This window comes from Dendrobates tinctorius, unplaced genomic scaffold, assembly GCF_039654945.1.
Source record: "Dendrobates tinctorius isolate UK_male_01 unplaced genomic scaffold, ASM3965494v1 ptg000226l, whole genome shotgun sequence".
NCBI lineage: Eukaryota > Metazoa > Chordata > Amphibia > Anura > Dendrobatidae > Dendrobates > Dendrobates tinctorius.
This window is the reverse complement of record NW_027361893.1, coordinates 2,655,063-2,675,432: the sequence shown is the minus strand read 5'-3', so window position 1 is coordinate 2,675,432 and position 20,370 is coordinate 2,655,063. Positions and strand designations below refer to the sequence as shown.

Sequence of the window (20,370 nt, the reverse complement as noted above, 5' to 3'; positions counted from 1 at the left end):
ACAGGAGGAGATGACACACAGGTATATACTATAAACAGGAGGAGATGACACAGGTATATACTATATACAGGAGGAGATGACACACAGGTATATACTATATACAGGAGGAGATGACACACAGGTATATACTATATACAGGAGGAGATGACACACAGGTATATACTATATACAGGAGGAGATGACACACAGGTATACATTATATACAGGAGGAGATGACACAGGTATATACTATATACAGGAGGAGATGACACACAGGTATATACTATATACAGGAGGAGATGACACACAGGTATATACTATATACAGGGGGAGATGACACACAGGTATATACTATATACAGGAGGAGATGACACACAGGTATATACTATATACAGGAGGAGATGACACACAGGTATATACTATATACAGGAGGAGATGACACACAGGTATATACTATATACAGGGGGAGATGACACACAGGTATATACTATATACAGGAAGAGATGACACTCAGGTATATACTATACACAGGAGGAGATGACACAGGTATATACTATATACAGGAGGAGATGACACAGGTATATACTATATACAGGAGGAGATGACACAGGTATATACTATATACAGGAGGAGATGACATAGGTATATACTATATACAGGAGGAGATGACACACGTATACACTATATACAGGAGGAGATGACATACAGGTATACACTATATACAGGAGGAGATGACACACAGGTATACATTATATACAGGAGGAGATGACACACAGGTATACACTATATACAGGAGGAGATGACACACAGGTATATACTATATACAGGAGGAGATGACACACGTATATACTATATACAGGAGGAGATGACACACAGGTATATACTATATACAGGAGGAGATGACACACAGGTATATACTATATACAGGAGGAGATGACACAGGTATATACTATATACAGGAGGAGATGACACACAGGTATATACTATATACAGGAGATGACACAGGTATATACTATACACAGGAGGAGATGACACAGGTATATACTATATATAGGAGGAGATGACACACAGGTATATACTATATACAGGAGGAGATGACATACAGGTATACACTATATACAGGAGGAGATGACACACAGGTATATACTATATACAGGAGGAGATGACACACAGGTATATACTATATACAGGAGGAGATGACACACAGGTATATACAGGAGATGACACAGGTATACACTATATACAGGAGGAGATGACACACAGGTATATACTATATACAGGAGGAGATGACACACAGGTATATACTATATACAGGAGATGACACACAGGTATATACTATATACAGGAGGAGATGACACACAGGTATATACTATATACAGGAGATGACACAGGTATACACTATATACAGGAGGAGATGACACACAGGTATATACTATATACAGGAGGAGATGACACACAGGTATATACTATATACAGGAGATGACACACAGGTATATACTATATACAGGAGGAGATGACACAGGTATATACTATATACAGGAGGAGATGACACACAGGTATATACTATATACAGGAGGAGATGACACAGGTATATACTATATACAGGAGGAGATGACACAGGTATACACTATATACAGGAGGAGATGATACACAGGTATATACTATATACAGGAGGAGATGACACAGGTATATACTATATAAAGGAGGAGATGACACACAGGTATATACTATACACAGGAGATGACACACAGGTATATACTATATACAGGAGGAGATGACATACAGGTATACATTATATACAGGAGGAGATGACACACAGGTCTATACTATATACAGGAGGAGATGACACACAGGTCTATACTATATACAGGAGGAGATGACACACAGGTATATACTATATACAGGAGGAGATGACATACAGGTATACATTATATACAGGAGGAGATGACACACAGGTATATACTATATACAGGAGGAGATGACACACAGGTCTATACTATATACAGGAGGAGATGACACACAGGTATATACTATATACAGGAGGAGATGACACAGGTATATGCTATATACAGGAGGAGATGACACACAGGTATATACTATATATAGGAGGAGATGACACACAGGTATATACTATATACAGGAGGAGATGACACAGGTATATACTATATACAGGAGGAGATGACACACAGGTATATACTATATACAGGAGGAGATGACACACGTATATACTATGTACAGGAGGAGATGACACACAGGTATATACTATATACAGGAGGAGATGACACACAGGTATATACTATATACAGGAGGAGATGACACACAGGTATATACTATATACAGGAGGAGATGACACACAGGTATATACTATATACAGGAGGAGATGACACACAGGTATATACTATATACAGGAGGAGATGACACAGGTATATACTATATACAGGAGGAGATGACACACAGGTATATACTATATACAGGAGGAGATGACACACAGGTATATACTATATACAGGAGGAGATGACACACAGGTATATACTATATACAGGAGGAGATGACACAGGTATATACTATATACAGGAGGAGATGACACAGGTATATACTATATACAGGAGGAGATGACACACATATATACTATATACAGGAGGAGATGACACACAGGTATATACTATATACAGGAGGAGATGACACACAGGTATATACTATATACAGGAGGAGATGACACAGGTATATACTATATACAGGAGGAGATGACACACAGGTATATACTATATACAGGAGGAGATGACACACAGGTATACACTATATACAGGAGGAGATGACACAGGTATATACTATATACAGGAGGAGATGACACAGGTATATACTATATACAGGAGGAGATGACACACATATATACTATATACAGGAGGAGATGACACACAGGTATACATTATATACAGGAGGAGATGACATACAGCAACAATTTATGTGCACTATAATCATTAAAATTTGTCATAACTAACCACAGAAAGTTTCCATGCCTGGGCCACTAGCACTACCACTAGCCAGGCTCTTCAGCTAGTGGTAAATAAAGGTCATCATGACCTGGGTAACGGAGGGCTACATGAGTTACATTGCTGTAAATGGTATAAAATGCTGCTTCTTGTGTGAATAAACTAGAAAAAGTGACTCACAACCAGTGTGCATGCTTTTCTCCGAGCACTCGTTATCTGAGGGCCTAATCTCTTAATTCAGCCTCACTGGTGATCCGCCATATCTGACTTTGGGTCAGAACAAAAACAGCTACAACACAAGGAAATTGATCTAAGTGCTCATGTAGGTCAGAATAAGGTCTTCCATGCAGTATAATGGCCCCCACAGACCCCACACAGTATGACGGCCCCCACAGCACCTCACACAGTATTATGGCCACCACAACCTGCTACACATAATAAGGACCCCACTCAGTATGGAGACATTTATAGTCCACCACAGGCCCCCATATTCAGGATAATGGCCCATGCCAGCCATACACTCAGTATGAGAGCCCAAACAGCTCTTCTCTTAATATGCGGCCCCCACAATTCCTGATGTTTAAAAAAAACCACACATACTCAAACCAACCCTGTTCCTGATGTGCGCTGCTGCAGTCTGTGCACTGGGAGTACTGAGGCTCCATACTACAGGGGTGATGCAGTGCACGGAGTCTCAAAACTCACAGGTGAAGGCTGAATGGTGGATCAGGAGCTTTCAACTCCCTGATTCACTATTCCATTCAATGATATTACTGCCATGGGAATGTGGAAATCCCTAAAATTGTTATGATGAGAAGAAGAGGGTGACCAATACCAAACCCCAAGAGCCCTCTCAATTCATGGGCATAATAGTGACCGAGTGGGCTACCGATATGGATGCTACGCCCTTGCCAATCCAACCATCGCATGGTAAATATCTCATAGGTCTTGAGCTCATTAGTATCTGCACCAAGAATGAGGCTGAATATTTATTGATTAGTTGTCAGTGGTCAGAGGTAGTTAGTGAGGTGGATGGAAACATTACGCTGTGTGTGGTGGGATGGTTGTAGTGTGGAAATATCTTGTGTGTGTGAGATGCCAGTACTGTGGGAACATACTGTGTGAGAGGCATCATACGTGCAGCATTTGTACACAAAAGACTGCCATATGCTGTGCAGATGGGACACTGCGGAATCAATGAGAAGAGGGAGAGTTTCAGAAAGAAAGAGTCTAGATGGTACACCAGGTCAAGTGATTTTGATGACGCAGTTTCCTGATATTATAAAGGCCATATCCCCAAAGGCAGAACAGATTTGGCACCAAGCAAAGGAACGGGGTTCCGGGGAAGAATCAGAGGTACCGGCCTTGGTAACGTGCCCGAGGCAGCTGGTTGTGGCTGCAGAACCCTGCTTACAGGGGAAAAATGGGGGCATTACACTGTGTGTGGCCAAGAAAGGGGCCCTGTACTATGAGAAAAATCCGTTTCCTCCCTTCCTGTCTTCAATAGTTGGGTCATATGTATTTATACAGGAAACAGAACAAAAACGTAATGATTTGTATAAAGTGGCAACAAAAACCCCAAAAGGGTCTCAATGCTGAAGGGGTTAATGTCCCCCGCGCTCAGTAATGGAGAATCTCCAGCACTGACCTCCACCCGCAGAGCCGCACTCCACATAGAGAATAATGGAGCCTCCAGCACTTACCTCCACCCGCAGAGCCGCACTCCACATAGAGAAAAATGGAGCCTCCGGCACCGACCTCCACCCGCAGAGCCGCACTCCACATAGAGAATAATGGAGCCTCCAGCACCGACCTCCACCCGCAGAGCCGCACTCCACATAGAGAATAATGGAGCCTCCAGCACTTACCTCCACCCGCAGAGCCGCACTCCACATAGAGAAAAATGGAGCCTCCGGCACCGAACTCCACCCGCAGAGCCGCACTCCACATAGAGAATAATGGAGCCTCCAGCACCGACCTCCACCCGCAGAGCCGCACTCCACATAGAGAATAATGGAGCCTCCAGCACTTACCTCCACCCGCAGAGCCACACTCCACATAGAGAATAATGGAGCCTCCAGCACCGACCTCCACCCGCAGAGCCGCACTCCACATAGAGAATAATGGAGCCTCCAGCACCGACCTCCACCCGCAGAGCCGCACTCCACATAGAGAATAATGGAGCGTCCGGCACCTACCTCCACCCGCAGAGCCACACTCCACATAGAGAATAATGGAGCCTCCAGCACTTACCTCCACCCGCAGAGCCACACTCCACATAGAGAATAATGGAGCCTCCAGCACCGACCTCCACCCGCAGAGCCGCACTCCACATAGAGAATAATGGAGCCTCCAGCACCGACCTCCACCCGCAGAGCCGCACTCCACATAGAGAATAATGGAGCCTCCGGCACCGAAATCCACCCGCAGAGCCGCACTCCACATAGAGAATAATGGAGCCTCCAGCACCGACCTCCACCCGCAGAGCCGCACTCCACATAGAGAATAATGGAGCGTCCGGCACCTACCTCCACCCGCAGAGCCACACTCCACATAGAGAATAATGGAGCCTCCAGCACTTACCTCCACCCGCAGAGCCACACTCCACATAGAGAATAATGGAGCCTCCAGCACCGACCTCCACCCGCAGAGCCGCACTCCACATAGAGAATAATGGAGCCTCCAGCACCGACCTCCACCCGCAGAGCCGCACTCCACATAGAGAATAATGGAGCCTCCGGCACCGAAATCCACCCGCAGAGCCGCACTCCACATAGAGAATAATGGAGCCTCCAGCACCGACCTCCACCCGCAGAGCCGCACTCCACATAGAGAATAATGGAGCCTCCGGCACCTACCTCCACCCGCAGAGCCGCACTCCACATAGAGAATAATGGAGCGTCCGGCACCTACCTCCACCCGCAGAGCCACACTCCACATAGAGAATAATGGAGCCTCCAGCACCGACCTCCACCCGCAGAGCCGCACTCCACATAGAGAATAATGGAGCGTCCGGCACCTACCTCCACCCGCAGAGCCACACTCCACATAGAGAATAATGGAGCCTCCAGCACCGACCTCCACCCGCAGAGCTGCACTCCACATAGAGAATAATGGAGCCTCCAGCACCTACCTCCACCCACAGAGCCACACTCCACATAGAGAATAATGGAGCATCCAGGACCAACCTCCACCCGCAGAGCCGCACTCCACCTAGAGAATTATGGAGCCTCCAGCACCGACCTCCACCCGCAGAGCTGCACTCCACATAGAGAATAATGGAGCCTCCAGCACCTACCTCCACCCACAGAGCCGCACTCCACATAGAGAATAATGGAGCCTCCAGCACCGACCTCCACCTGCAGAGCCGCACTCCACATAGAGAATAATGGAGCCTCCAGCACCAACCTCCACCCGCAGAGCCGCACTCCACATAGAGAAAAATGGAGCCTCCGGCACCGAACTCCACCCGCAGAGCCGCACTCCACATAGAGAATAATGGAGCCTCCAGCACCGAACTCCACCCGCAGAGCCGCACTCCACATAGAGAATAATGGAGCCTCCAGCACCGACCTCCACCCGCAGAGCCGCACTCCACATAGAGAATAATGGAGCCTCCAGCACTTACCTCCACCCGCAGAGCCGCACTCCACATAGAGAATAATGGAGCCTCCAGCACCGACCTCCACCCGCAGAGCCGCACTCCACATAGAGAATAATGGAGCCTCCAGCACCGACCTCCACCCGCAGAGCCGCACTCCACATAGAGAAAAATGGAGCCTCCGGCACCGACCTCCACCCGCAGAGCCGCACTCCACATAGAGAATAATGGAGCCTCCAGCACCGACCTCCACCCGCAGAGCCGCACTCCACATAGAGAATAATGGAGCCTCCAGCACTTACCTCCACCCGCAGAGCCGCACTCCACATAGAGAAAAATGGAGCCTCCGGCACCGAACTCCACCCGCAGAGCCGCACTCCACATAGAGAATAATGGAGCCTCCAGCACCGACCTCCACCCGCAGAGCCGCACTCCACATAGAGAATAATGGAGCCTCCAGCACTTACCTCCACCCGCAGAGCCACACTCCACATAGAGAATAATGGAGCCTCCAGCACCGACCTCCACCCGCAGAGCCGCACTCCACATAGAGAATAATGGAGCCTCCAGCACCGACCTCCACCCGCAGAGCCGCACTCCACATAGAGAATAATGGAGCGTCCGGCACCGAAATCCACCCGCAGAGCCGCACTCCACATAGAGAATAATGGAGCCTCCAGCACCGACCTCCACCCGCAGAGCCGCACTCCACATAGAGAATAATGGAGCGTCCGGCACCTACCTCCACCCGCAGAGCCACACTCCACATAGAGAATAATGGAGCCTCCAGCACTTACCTCCACCCGCAGAGCCACACTCCACATAGAGAATAATGGAGCCTCCAGCACCGACCTCCACCCGCAGAGCCGCACTCCACATAGAGAATAATGGAGCCTCCAGCACCGACCTCCACCCGCAGAGCCGCACTCCACATAGAGAATAATGGAGCCTCCGGCACCGAAATCCACCCGCAGAGCCGCACTCCACATAGAGAATAATGGAGCCTCCAGCACCGACCTCCACCCGCAGAGCCGCACTCCACATAGAGAATAATGGAGCCTCCGGCACCTACCTCCACCCGCAGAGCCGCACTCCACATAGAGAATAATGGAGCGTCCGGCACCTACCTCCACCCGCAGAGCCACACTCCACATAGAGAATAATGGAGCCTCCAGCACCGACCTCCACCCGCAGAGCTGCACTCCACATAGAGAATAATGGAGCCTCCAGCACCTACCTCCACCCACAGAGCCACACTCCACATAGAGAATAATGGAGCATCCAGGACCAACCTCCACCCGCAGAGCCGCACTCCACCTAGAGAATTATGGAGCCTCCAGCACCGACCTCCACCCGCAGAGCTGCACTCCACATAGAGAATAATGGAGCCTCCAGCACCTACCTCCACCCACAGAGCCGCACTCCACATAGAGAATAATGGAGCCTCCAGCACCGACCTCCACCTGCAGAGCCGCACTCCACATAGAGAATAATGGAGCCTCCAGCACCAACCTCCACCCGCAGAGCCGCACTCCACAAAGAGAATAATGGAGCCTCCAGCACCGACCTCCACCCGCAGAGCCGCACTCCACATAGAGAATAATGGAGCCTCCAGCATTGACCTCCACCCGCACTCCACATAGAGAATAATGGGGCCTCCAGCACCGACCTCCACCAACAGAGCCGCACTCCACATAGAGAATAATGGAGCCTCCAGCACCGACCTCCACCCGCAGAGCCGCACTCCACATAGAGAATAATGGAGCCTCCAGCACCAACCTCCACCCGCAGAGCCGCACTCCACATAGAGAATAATGGAGCCTCCGGCACCGAACTCCACCCGCAGAGCCGCACTCCACATAGAGAATAATGGAGCCTCCAGCACCGACCTCCACCCGCAGAGCCGCACTCCACATAGAGAATAATGGAGCCTCCAGCACCAACCTCCACCCGCAGAGCCGCACTCCACATAGAGAAAAATGGAGCCTCCGGCACCGAACTCCACCCGCAGAGCCGCACTCCACATAGAGAATAATGGAGCCTCCAGCACCGAACTCCACCCGCAGAGCCGCACTCCACATAGAGAATAATGGAGCCTCCAGCACCGACCTCCACCCGCAGAGCCACACTCCACATAGAGAATAATGGAGCCTCCAGCACTTACCTCCACCCGCAGAGCCACACTCCACATAGAGAATAATGGAGCCTCCAGCACCGACCTCCACCCGCAGAGCCGCACTCCACATAGAGAATAATGGAGCCTCCAGCACCGACCTCCACCCGCAGAGCCGCACTCCACATAGAGAATAATGGAGCCTCCGGCACCGAAATCCACCCGCAGAGCCGCACTCCACATAGAGAATAATGGAGCCTCCAGCACCGACCTCCACCCGCAGAGCCGCACTCCACATAGAGAATAATGGAGCGTCCGGCACCTACCTCCACCCGCAGAGCCACACTCCACATAGAGAATAATGGAGCCTCCAGCACTTACCTCCACCCGCAGAGCCACACTCCACATAGAGAATAATGGAGCCTCCAGCACCGACCTCCACCCGCAGAGCCGCACTCCACATAGAGAATAATGGAGCCTCCAGCACCGACCTCCACCCGCAGAGCCGCACTCCACATAGAGAATAATGGAGCCTCCGGCACCGAAATCCACCCGCAGAGCCGCACTCCACATAGAGAATAATGGAGCCTCCAGCACCGACCTCCACCCGCAGAGCCGCACTCCACATAGAGAATAATGGAGCCTCCGGCACCTACCTCCACCCGCAGAGCCGCACTCCACATAGAGAATAATGGAGCGTCCGGCACCTACCTCCACCCGCAGAGCCACACTCCACATAGAGAATAATGGAGCCTCCAGCACCGACCTCCACCCGCAGAGCCGCACTCCACATAGAGAATAATGGAGCGTCCGGCACCTACCTCCACCCGCAGAGCCACACTCCACATAGAGAATAATGGAGCCTCCAGCACCGACCTCCACCCGCAGAGCTGCACTCCACATAGAGAATAATGGAGCCTCCAGCACCTACCTCCACCCACAGAGCCACACTCCACATAGAGAATAATGGAGCATCCAGGACCAACCTCCACCCGCAGAGCCGCACTCCACCTAGAGAATTATGGAGCCTCCAGCACCGACCTCCACCCGCAGAGCTGCACTCCACATAGAGAATAATGGAGCCTCCAGCACCTACCTCCACCCACAGAGCCGCACTCCACATAGAGAATAATGGAGCCTCCAGCACCGACCTCCACCTGCAGAGCCGCACTCCACATAGAGAATAATGGAGCCTCCAGCACCAACCTCCACCCGCAGAGCCGCACTCCACATAGAGAAAAATGGAGCCTCCGGCACCGACCTCCACCCGCAGAGCCGCACTCCACATAGAGAATAATGGAGCCTCCAGCACCGACCTCCACCCGCAGAGCCGCACTCCACATAGAGAATAATGGAGCCTCCAGCACTTACCTCCACCCGCAGAGCCGCACTCCACATAGAGAAAAATGGAGCCTCCGGCACCGAACTCCACCCGCAGAGCCGCACTCCACATAGAGAATAATGGAGCCTCCAGCACCGACCTCCACCCGCAGAGCCGCACTCCACATAGAGAATAATGGAGCCTCCAGCACTTACCTCCACCCGCAGAGCCACACTCCACATAGAGAATAATGGAGCCTCCAGCACCGACCTCCACCCGCAGAGCCGCACTCCACATAGAGAATAATGGAGCCTCCAGCACCGACCTCCACCCGCAGAGCCGCACTCCACATAGAGAATAATGGAGCGTCCGGCACCGAAATCCACCCGCAGAGCCGCACTCCACATAGAGAATAATGGAGCCTCCAGCACCGACCTCCACCCGCAGAGCCGCACTCCACATAGAGAATAATGGAGCGTCCGGCACCTACCTCCACCCGCAGAGCCACACTCCACATAGAGAATAATGGAGCCTCCAGCACTTACCTCCACCCGCAGAGCCACACTCCACATAGAGAATAATGGAGCCTCCAGCACCGACCTCCACCCGCAGAGCCGCACTCCACATAGAGAATAATGGAGCCTCCAGCACCGACCTCCACCCGCAGAGCCGCACTCCACATAGAGAATAATGGAGCCTCCGGCACCGAAATCCACCCGCAGAGCCGCACTCCACATAGAGAATAATGGAGCCTCCAGCACCGACCTCCACCCGCAGAGCCGCACTCCACATAGAGAATAATGGAGCCTCCGGCACCTACCTCCACCCGCAGAGCCGCACTCCACATAGAGAATAATGGAGCGTCCGGCACCTACCTCCACCCGCAGAGCCACACTCCACATAGAGAATAATGGAGCCTCCAGCACCGACCTCCACCCGCAGAGCTGCACTCCACATAGAGAATAATGGAGCCTCCAGCACCTACCTCCACCCACAGAGCCACACTCCACATAGAGAATAATGGAGCATCCAGGACCAACCTCCACCCGCAGAGCCGCACTCCACCTAGAGAATTATGGAGCCTCCAGCACCGACCTCCACCCGCAGAGCTGCACTCCACATAGAGAATAATGGAGCCTCCAGCACCTACCTCCACCCACAGAGCCGCACTCCACATAGAGAATAATGGAGCCTCCAGCACCGACCTCCACCTGCAGAGCCGCACTCCACATAGAGAATAATGGAGCCTCCAGCACCAACCTCCACCCGCAGAGCCGCACTCCACAAAGAGAATAATGGAGCCTCCAGCACCGACCTCCACCCGCAGAGCCGCACTCCACATAGAGAATAATGGAGCCTCCAGCATTGACCTCCACCCGCACTCCACATAGAGAATAATGGGGCCTCCAGCACCGACCTCCACCAACAGAGCCGCACTCCACATAGAGAATAATGGAGCCTCCAGCACCGACCTCCACCCGCAGAGCCGCACTCCACATAGAGAATAATGGAGCCTCCAGCACCAACCTCCACCCGCAGAGCCACACTCCACATAGAGAATAATGGAGCCACCAGCACCAACCTCCACCCGCAGAGCCACACTCCACATAGAGAATAATGGAGCCTCCAGCACCGACCTCCACCCGCAGAGCTGCACTCCACATAGAGAATAATGGAGCCTCCAGCACCTACCTCCACCCATAGAGCCACACTCCACATAGAGAATAATGGAGCCTCCAGCACCAACCTCCACCCGCAGAGCCGCACTCCACAAAGAGAATAATGGAGCCTCCAGCACCGACCTCCACCCGCAGAGCTGCACTCCACATAGAGAATAATGGAGCCTCCAGCACTGACCTCCACCCACAGAGCCACACTCCACATAGAGAATAATGGAGCCTCCAGCACCAACCTCCACCCGCAGAGCCACACTCCACATAGAGAATAATGGAGCCTCCGGCACTGACCTCCTCCCGCAGAGCCGCCCTCTACATAGAGAATAATGGAGTCTCCAGCACTGACCTCCACCCGCAGAGCCGCACTCCACATAGAGAATAATGGAGCCTCCAGCACTGACCTCCAACCGCAGAGCCACACTCCACATAGAGAATAATGGAGCCTCCAGCACCGACCTCCACCCGCAGAGCTGCACTCCACATAGAGAATAATGGCGCCTCCAGCACCGACCTCCACCTGCAGAGCCGCACTCCACATAGAGAATAATGGAGCCTCCAGCACCGACCTCCACCCGCAGAGCCGCACTCCACAAAGAGAATAATGGAGCCTCCAGCACCGACCTCCACCCGCAGAGCCGCACTCCACATAGAGAATAATGGAGCCTCCAGCACTTACCTCCACCCGCAGAGCCGCACTCCACATAGAGAATAATGGAGCCTCCGGCACCGACCTCCACCCGCAGAGCTGCACTCCACATAGAGAATAATGGAGCCTCCAGCACCGACCTCCACCCGCAGAGCCGCACTCCACATAGAGAATAATGGAGCCTCCAGCACTTACCTCCACCCGCAGAGCCACATTCCACATAGAGAATAATGGAGCCTCCAGCACCGACCTCCACCCGCAGAGCCGCACTCCACATAGAGAATAATGGAGCCTCCAGCACCGACCTCCACCCGCAGAGCCACACTCCACATAGAGAATAATGGAGCCTCCAGCACCGACCTCCACCCGCAGAGCTGCACTCCACATAGAGAATAATGGAGCCTCCAGCACCTACCTCCACCCATAGAGCCACACTCCACATAGAGAATAATGGAGCCTCCAGCACCAACCTCCACCCGCAGAGCCGCACTCCACAAAGAGAATAATGGAGCCTCCAGCACCGACCTCCACCCGCAGAGCTGCACTCCACATAGAGAATAATGGAGCCTCCAGCACTGACCTCCACCCACAGAGCCACACTCCACATAGAGAATAATGGAGCCTCCAGCACTTACCTCCACCCGCAGAGCCGCACTCCACATAGAGAAAAATGGAGCCTCCGGCACCGACCTCCACCCGCAGAGCCGCACTCCACATAGAGAATAATGGAGCCTCCAGCACCGACCTCCACCCGCAGAGCCGCACTCCACATAGAGAATAATGGAGCCTCCAGCACTTACCTCCACCCGCAGAGCCGCACTCCACATAGAGAAAAATGGAGCCTCCGGCACCGAACTCCACCCGCAGAGCCGCACTCCACATAGAGAATAATGGAGCCTCCAGCACCGACCTCCACCCGCAGAGCCGCACTCCACATAGAGAATAATGGAGCCTCCAGCACCGACCTCCACCCGCAGAGCCGCACTCCACATAGAGAATAATGGAGCGTCCGGCACCTACCTCCACCCGCAGAGCCACACTCCACATAGAGAATAATGGAGCCTCCAGCACTTACCTCCACCCGCAGAGCCACACTCCACATAGAGAATAATGGAGCCTCCAGCACCGACCTCCACCCGCAGAGCCGCACTCCACATAGAGAATAATGGAGCCTCCAGCACCGACCTCCACCCGCAGAGCCGCACTCCACATAGAGAATAATGGAGCCTCCGGCACCGAAATCCACCCGCAGAGCCGCACTCCACATAGAGAATAATGGAGCCTCCAGCACCGACCTCCACCCGCAGAGCCGCACTCCACATAGAGAATAATGGAGCGTCCGGCACCTACCTCCACCCGCAGAGCCACACTCCACATAGAGAATAATGGAGCCTCCAGCACTTACCTCCACCCGCAGAGCCACACTCCACATAGAGAATAATGGAGCCTCCAGCACCGACCTCCACCCGCAGAGCCGCACTCCACATAGAGAATAATGGAGCCTCCAGCACCGACCTCCACCCGCAGAGCCGCACTCCACATAGAGAATAATGGAGCCTCCGGCACCGAAATCCACCCGCAGAGCCGCACTCCACATAGAGAATAATGGAGCCTCCAGCACCGACCTCCACCCGCAGAGCCGCACTCCACATAGAGAATAATGGAGCCTCCGGCACCTACCTCCACCCGCAGAGCCGCACTCCACATAGAGAATAATGGAGCGTCCGGCACCTACCTCCACCCGCAGAGCCACACTCCAATAGAGAATAATGGAGCCTCCAGCACCGACCTCCACCCGCAGAGCCGCACTCCACATAGAGAATAATGGAGCGTCCGGCACCTACCTCCACCCGCAGAGCCACACTCCACATAGAGAATAATGGAGCCTCCAGCACCGACCTCCACCCGCAGAGCTGCACTCCACATAGAGAATAATGGAGCCTCCAGCACCTACCTCCACCCACAGAGCCACACTCCACATAGAGAATAATGGAGCATCCAGGACCAACCTCCACCCGCAGAGCCGCACTCCACCTAGAGAATTATGGAGCCTCCAGCACCGACCTCCACCCGCAGAGCTGCACTCCACATAGAGAATAATGGAGCCTCCAGCACCTACCTCCACCCACAGAGCCGCACTCCACATAGAGAATAATGGAGCCTCCAGCACCGACCTCCACCTGCAGAGCCGCACTCCACATAGAGAATAATGGAGCCTCCAGCACCAACCTCCACCCGCAGAGCCGCACTCCACATAGAGAAAAATGGAGCCTCCGGCACCGAACTCCACCCGCAGAGCCGCACTCCACATAGAGAATAATGGAGCCTCCAGCACCGAACTCCACCCGCAGAGCCGCACTCCACATAGAGAATAATGGAGCCTCCAGCACCGACCTCCACCCGCAGAGCCGCACTCCACATAGAGAATAATGGAGCCTCCAGCACTTACCTCCACCCGCAGAGCCACACTCCACATAGAGAATAATGGAGCCTCCAGCACCGACCTCCACCCGCAGAGCCGCACTCCACATAGAGAATAATGGAGCCTCCAGCACCGACCTCCACCCGCAGAGCCGCACTCCACATAGAGAAAAATGGAGCCTCCGGCACCGACCTCCACCCGCAGAGCCGCACTCCACATAGAGAATAATGGAGCCTCCAGCACCGACCTCCACCCGCAGAGCCGCACTCCACATAGAGAATAATGGAGCCTCCAGCACTTACCTCCACCCGCAGAGCCGCACTCCACATAGAGAAAAATGGAGCCTCCGGCACCGAACTCCACCCGCAGAGCCGCACTCCACATAGAGAATAATGGAGCCTCCAGCACCGACCTCCACCCGCAGAGCCGCACTCCACATAGAGAATAATGGAGCCTCCAGCACTTACCTCCACCCGCAGAGCCACACTCCACATAGAGAATAATGGAGCCTCCAGCACCGACCTCCACCCGCAGAGCCGCACTCCACATAGAGAATAATGGAGCCTCCAGCACCGACCTCCACCCGCAGAGCCGCACTCCACATAGAGAATAATGGAGCGTCCGGCACCGAAATCCACCCGCAGAGCCGCACTCCACATAGAGAATAATGGAGCCTCCAGCACCGACCTCCACCCGCAGAGCCGCACTCCACATAGAGAATAATGGAGCGTCCGGCACCTACCTCCACCCGCAGAGCCACACTCCACATAGAGAATAATGGAGCCTCCAGCACTTACCTCCACCCGCAGAGCCACACTCCACATAGAGAATAATGGAGCCTCCAGCACCGACCTCCACCCGCAGAGCCGCACTCCACATAGAGAATAATGGAGCCTCCAGCACCGACCTCCACCCGCAGAGCCGCACTCCACATAGAGAATAATGGAGCCTCCGGCACCGAAATCCACCCGCAGAGCCGCATTCCACATAGAGAATAATGGAGCCTCCAGCACCGACCTCCACCCGCAGAGCCGCACTCCACATAGAGAATAATGGAGCCTCCAGCACCGACCTCCACCCGCAGAGCCGCACTCCACATAGAGAATAATGGAGCGTCCGGCACCTACCTCCACCCGCAGAGCCACACTCCACATAGAGAATAATGGAGCCTCCAGCACCGACCTCCACCCGCAGAGCTGCACTCCACATAGAGAATAATGGAGCCTCCAGCACCTACCTCCACCCACAGAGCCACACTCCACATAGAGAATAATGGAGCATCCAGGACCAACCTCCACCCGCAGAGCCGCACTCCACCTAGAGAATTATGGAGCCTCCAGCACCGACCTCCACCCGCAGAGCTGCACTCCACATAGAGAATAATGGAGCCTCCAGCACCTACCTCCACCCACAGAGCCGCACTCCACATAGAGAATAATGGAGCCTCCAGCACCGACCTCCACCTGCAGAGCCGCACTCCACATAGAGAATAATGGAGCCTCCAGCACCAACCTCCACCCGCAGAGCCGCACTCCACAAAGAGAATAATGGAGCCTCCAGCACCGACCTCCACCCGCAGAGCCGCACTCCACATAGAGAATAATGGAGCCTCCAGCATTGACCTCCACCCGCACTCCACATAGAGAATAATGGGGCCTCCAGCACCGACCTCCACCAACAGAGCCGCACTCCACATAGAGAATAATGGAGCCTCCAGCACCGACCTCCACCCGCAGAGCCGCACTCCACATAGAGAATAATGGAGCCTCCAGCACCAACCTCCACCCGCAGAGCCACACTCCACATAGAGAATAATGGAGCCACCAGCACCAACCTCCACCCGCAGAGCCACACTCCACATAGAGAATAATGGAGCCTCCAGCACCGACCTCCACCCGCAGAGCTGCACTCCACATAGAGAATAATGGAGCCTCCAGCACCTACCTCCACCCATAGAGCCACACTCCACATAGAGAATAATGGAGCCTCCAGCACCAACCTCCACCCGCAGAGCCGCACTCCACAAAGAGAATAATGGAGCCTCCAGCACCGACCTCCACCCGCAGAGCTGCACTCCACATAGAGAATAATGGAGCCTCCAGCACTGACCTCCACCCACAGAGCCACACTCCACATAGAGAATAATGGAGCCTCCAGCACCAACCTCCACCCGCAGAGCCACACTCCACATAGAGAATAATGGAGCCTCCGGCACTGACCTCCTCCCGCAGAGCCGCCCTCTACATAGAGAATAATGGAGTCTCCAGCACTGACCTCCACCCGCAGAGCCGCACTCCACATAGAGAATAATGGAGCCTCCAGCACTGACCTCCAACCGCAGAGCCACACTCCACATAGAGAATAATGGAGCCTCCAGCACCGACCTCCACCCGCAGAGCTGCACTCCACATAGAGAATAATGGCGCCTCCAGCACCGACCTCCACCTGCAGAGCCGCACTCCACATAGAGAATAATGGAGCCTCCAGCACCGACCTCCACCCGCAGAGCCGCACTCCACAAAGAGAATAATGGAGCCTCCAGCACCGACCTCCACCCGCAGAGCCGCACTCCACATAGAGAATAATGGAGCCTCCAGCACTGACCTCCACCCGCACTCCACATAGAGAATAATGGAGCCTCCAGCACTGACCTCCACCCGCACTCCACATAGAGAATAATGGGGCCTCCAGCACCGACCTCCACCCGCAGAGCCTCACTCCACATAGAGAATAATGGAGCCTCCGGCACCGACCTCCACCCGCAGAGCCGCACTCCACATAGAGAATAATGGAGCCTCCAGCACCGACCTCCACCCGCAGAGCCGCACTCCACATAGAGAATAATGGAGCCTCCAGCACCACACAGAGAATAATGGAGCCTCCAGCACCTACCTCCTCCCGCAGAGCCGCCCTCTACATAGAGAATAATGGAGCCTCCAGCACCGACCTCCACCCGCAGAGCCGCACTCCACATAGAGAATAATTGAGCCTCCAGCACCGACCTCCACCCGCAGAGCCGCACTCCACATAGAGAATAATGGAGCCTCCAGCACCACACAGAGAATAATGGAGCCTCCAGCACCTACCTCCTCCCGCAGAGCCGCCCTCTACATAGAGAATAGTGGAGCCTCCAGCACCGACCTCCACCCGCAGAGCCGCACTCCACATAGAGAATAATGGAGCCTCCAGCACCACACAGAGAATAATGGAGCCTCCAGCACCTACCTCCTCCCGCAGAGCCGCCCTTTACATAGAGAATAATGGAGCCTCCAGCACCGACCTCCACCCGCAGAGCCGCACTCCACATAGAGAATAATTGAGCCTCCAGCACCGACCTCCACCCGCAGAGCCGCACTCCACATAGAGAATAATGGAGCCTCCAGCACTGACCTCCACCCGCAGAGCCGCACTCCACATAGAGAATAATGGAGCCTCCAGCACTGACCTCCACCCGCAGAGCCGCACTCCACATAGAGAATAATGGAGCCTCCAGCACCGACCTCCACCCGCAGAGCCGCACTCCACATAGAGAATAATGGAGCCTCCAGCACTGACCTCCACCCGCAGAGCCGCACTACACATATAGAATAATGGAGCCTCCAGCACCGACCTCCACCCGCAGAGCCGCACTCCACATAGAGAATAATTGAGCCTCCAGCACCGACCTCCACCCGCAGAGCCGCACTCCACATATATGGCTGCTCTGTGCGCACAGGACCTGAGATGAGGTCACAGGAGGGGAGGAGTCAGTCAGTGACATTCCCGCCATTATGTCCCCTCACTACTGGCACAATTACCCCGCGCCGCCTTTTCTACACAGTGTTATGTGTGGAATGTAACGTGTGATTTCTCTGCTTGGAGACAAATAGACCCCACATATGAGGGAATTATCACCAGTTACCGGACATCTACTATATGGCGGCATATGATTGTGCTATCGACTCCATACCAGGAGCTAAAATGCCAAAATCTCATTTTTTTAACACCTTCCAGAGTCCAGCTCAGGCTCATATCCGGCCATTGTCATGCATGGTGTAAGACAGACTAAGTGCAACACAAAGGGATAAGGGGAAGGGGAGCCCAATGCTAGGGAAGCAGGGAGTGGAGACCCACTGGCACAACTAGAGTCACACTGTCTGCCTTAAGACCCTAAATAGGTTCTGCACCTATCGCCGAGCAGGATACCTAAGCCCTGCCAGACCCTAGCAGTAAGCCCTGCATAGGGATGGATAAAATGAGAACAATTCATCCCCACTACACTACAAACAACTGAGATAGATGAAAAAGGAGGGACTCCTATCTTTAGCAGACTCAGAGAGATAACACCAGAAAAGAAGGTAGCCCACTGCTGTAGCTTCAAGCTTTCACAAGAGAGGAATGGAAATAACACCCGCAACTCCAGGAAGTTGGGAGTTATAAACACTGAGATCCAGATGACACCATCAGCCGGGGGAGTTGGCTAATAATCAGAAAGCAACCTGCTGAGACCTTCTGCAGAAAGATGCAGTGCAACGGTCTGCAGCCTCTGACACATCCGTGACAGTATCCCTCCTTCTACGAGTGGCCTCTGGACACTCGAAACCAGGTTTCTCAGGATAAGAGATGTGCAACGAACAAACCAGCCTGGGGACAGTCACCTCTGATGCAGAAACCCACATCCTTTCCTCTGGACTATAACCCCTCCAATACACCAAGTATTGTAAGGAACTACGTCGGAGGCGAGAATCTACAATCCTCGAAATTTGAAACTCCGGGTTTCCATCAACCATTATTCGGGGAGTCGGTAGGGATGAGGGCTCAAGAGGTTCAACATATCTCTTTACTGACAGTCATACGTTTATACCTGTCTCCCAAGACCATGTTAGAAACAGGAAGTGGCAAAACAGGACCAGATGGGACAGGTATGTGGTACTTTAGAATGTGCACAAACATTGAAGGTAGACACTTTGTGACGCTTCAGGGATTTGGCAGCGTCCGAGAGTGGACCCTCTGGGTCACAGAACTGAGGCCCCCCGGGGCGAGCGCGCCAGGTGGAACCGACCGAAAATGGTTGGCTCCGCCGCAATACAGACAAAGACCTCCCGTCATTCTCTCTCTGCGCCGTTGCTCAGACAATCTTAAACGGTCTCTCTGCATGGGCTCAGGGGCGGTACTAGCAGAGGGTGCGGAGGAACGTGGAATGGGAGCTTGATACAGCCTAAAGGGTCTCTTTTCCCTAGCTGATTCGCGAGAATGTTCGAGAAACCGGAGATCTATATGGGTGGCCAGGGATATGAGATCCTCCAGGGTGGTGGGGGTATCCAGACCAGCAAGCTCGTCCTTTATTTTGCCAGAGAGACCTCTCCAGAAGGATCCAACCATGGCCTCATTATTCCACCCTAGTTCCGAAGACAGGGTCCGGAAGCGGATGGCATACTGTCCTAAAGTAAGGGAACCTTGACGGAGGTTAAAAAGAGCCTCAGTAGTAGAAGCCAACCGTCCTGGCTTGTCAAATACCTTGCGGAACATATCAAGAAAATTCTGGATAGTGGAAACCACAGGATTATCCCTTTCCCACAAAGGATTCACCCAGGCCAAAGCCTCCCCCTCAAGGTGGGACACTATAAACGCCACTTTGGCTCG

The 20,370-nt window shown here is 53.6% G+C and overlaps 2 protein-coding genes across 4 annotated transcripts in view; one reads left to right on the top strand and one right to left on the bottom strand.

Annotated features, from left to right (window-relative positions):
- The window catches only part of LOC141059299 (uncharacterized), a 779,988-nt gene that overhangs the window by 400,813 nt on the left and 358,805 nt on the right, over positions 1 to 20,370 (top strand). The window lies entirely within an intron of this gene.
- LOC141059302 (uncharacterized) overlaps positions 1 to 20,370 on the bottom strand; it is a 97,980-nt gene that overhangs the window by 63,451 nt on the left and 14,159 nt on the right. Inside the window, exon 1 of one of the 3 annotated variants that reach the window (XM_073555633.1) lies at positions 17,696 to 18,101. The exons of the other annotated variants lie outside the window; for them this stretch is intronic. Within the exon in view, the coding sequence (XP_073411734.1) occupies positions 17,696 to 17,722 (27 nt within the window). The 5' untranslated portion in view covers positions 17,723 to 18,101. Of the gene's footprint in view, positions 1 to 17,695; positions 18,102 to 20,370 lie in introns of those variants that run through there. 3 annotated transcript variants of the gene reach the window in all.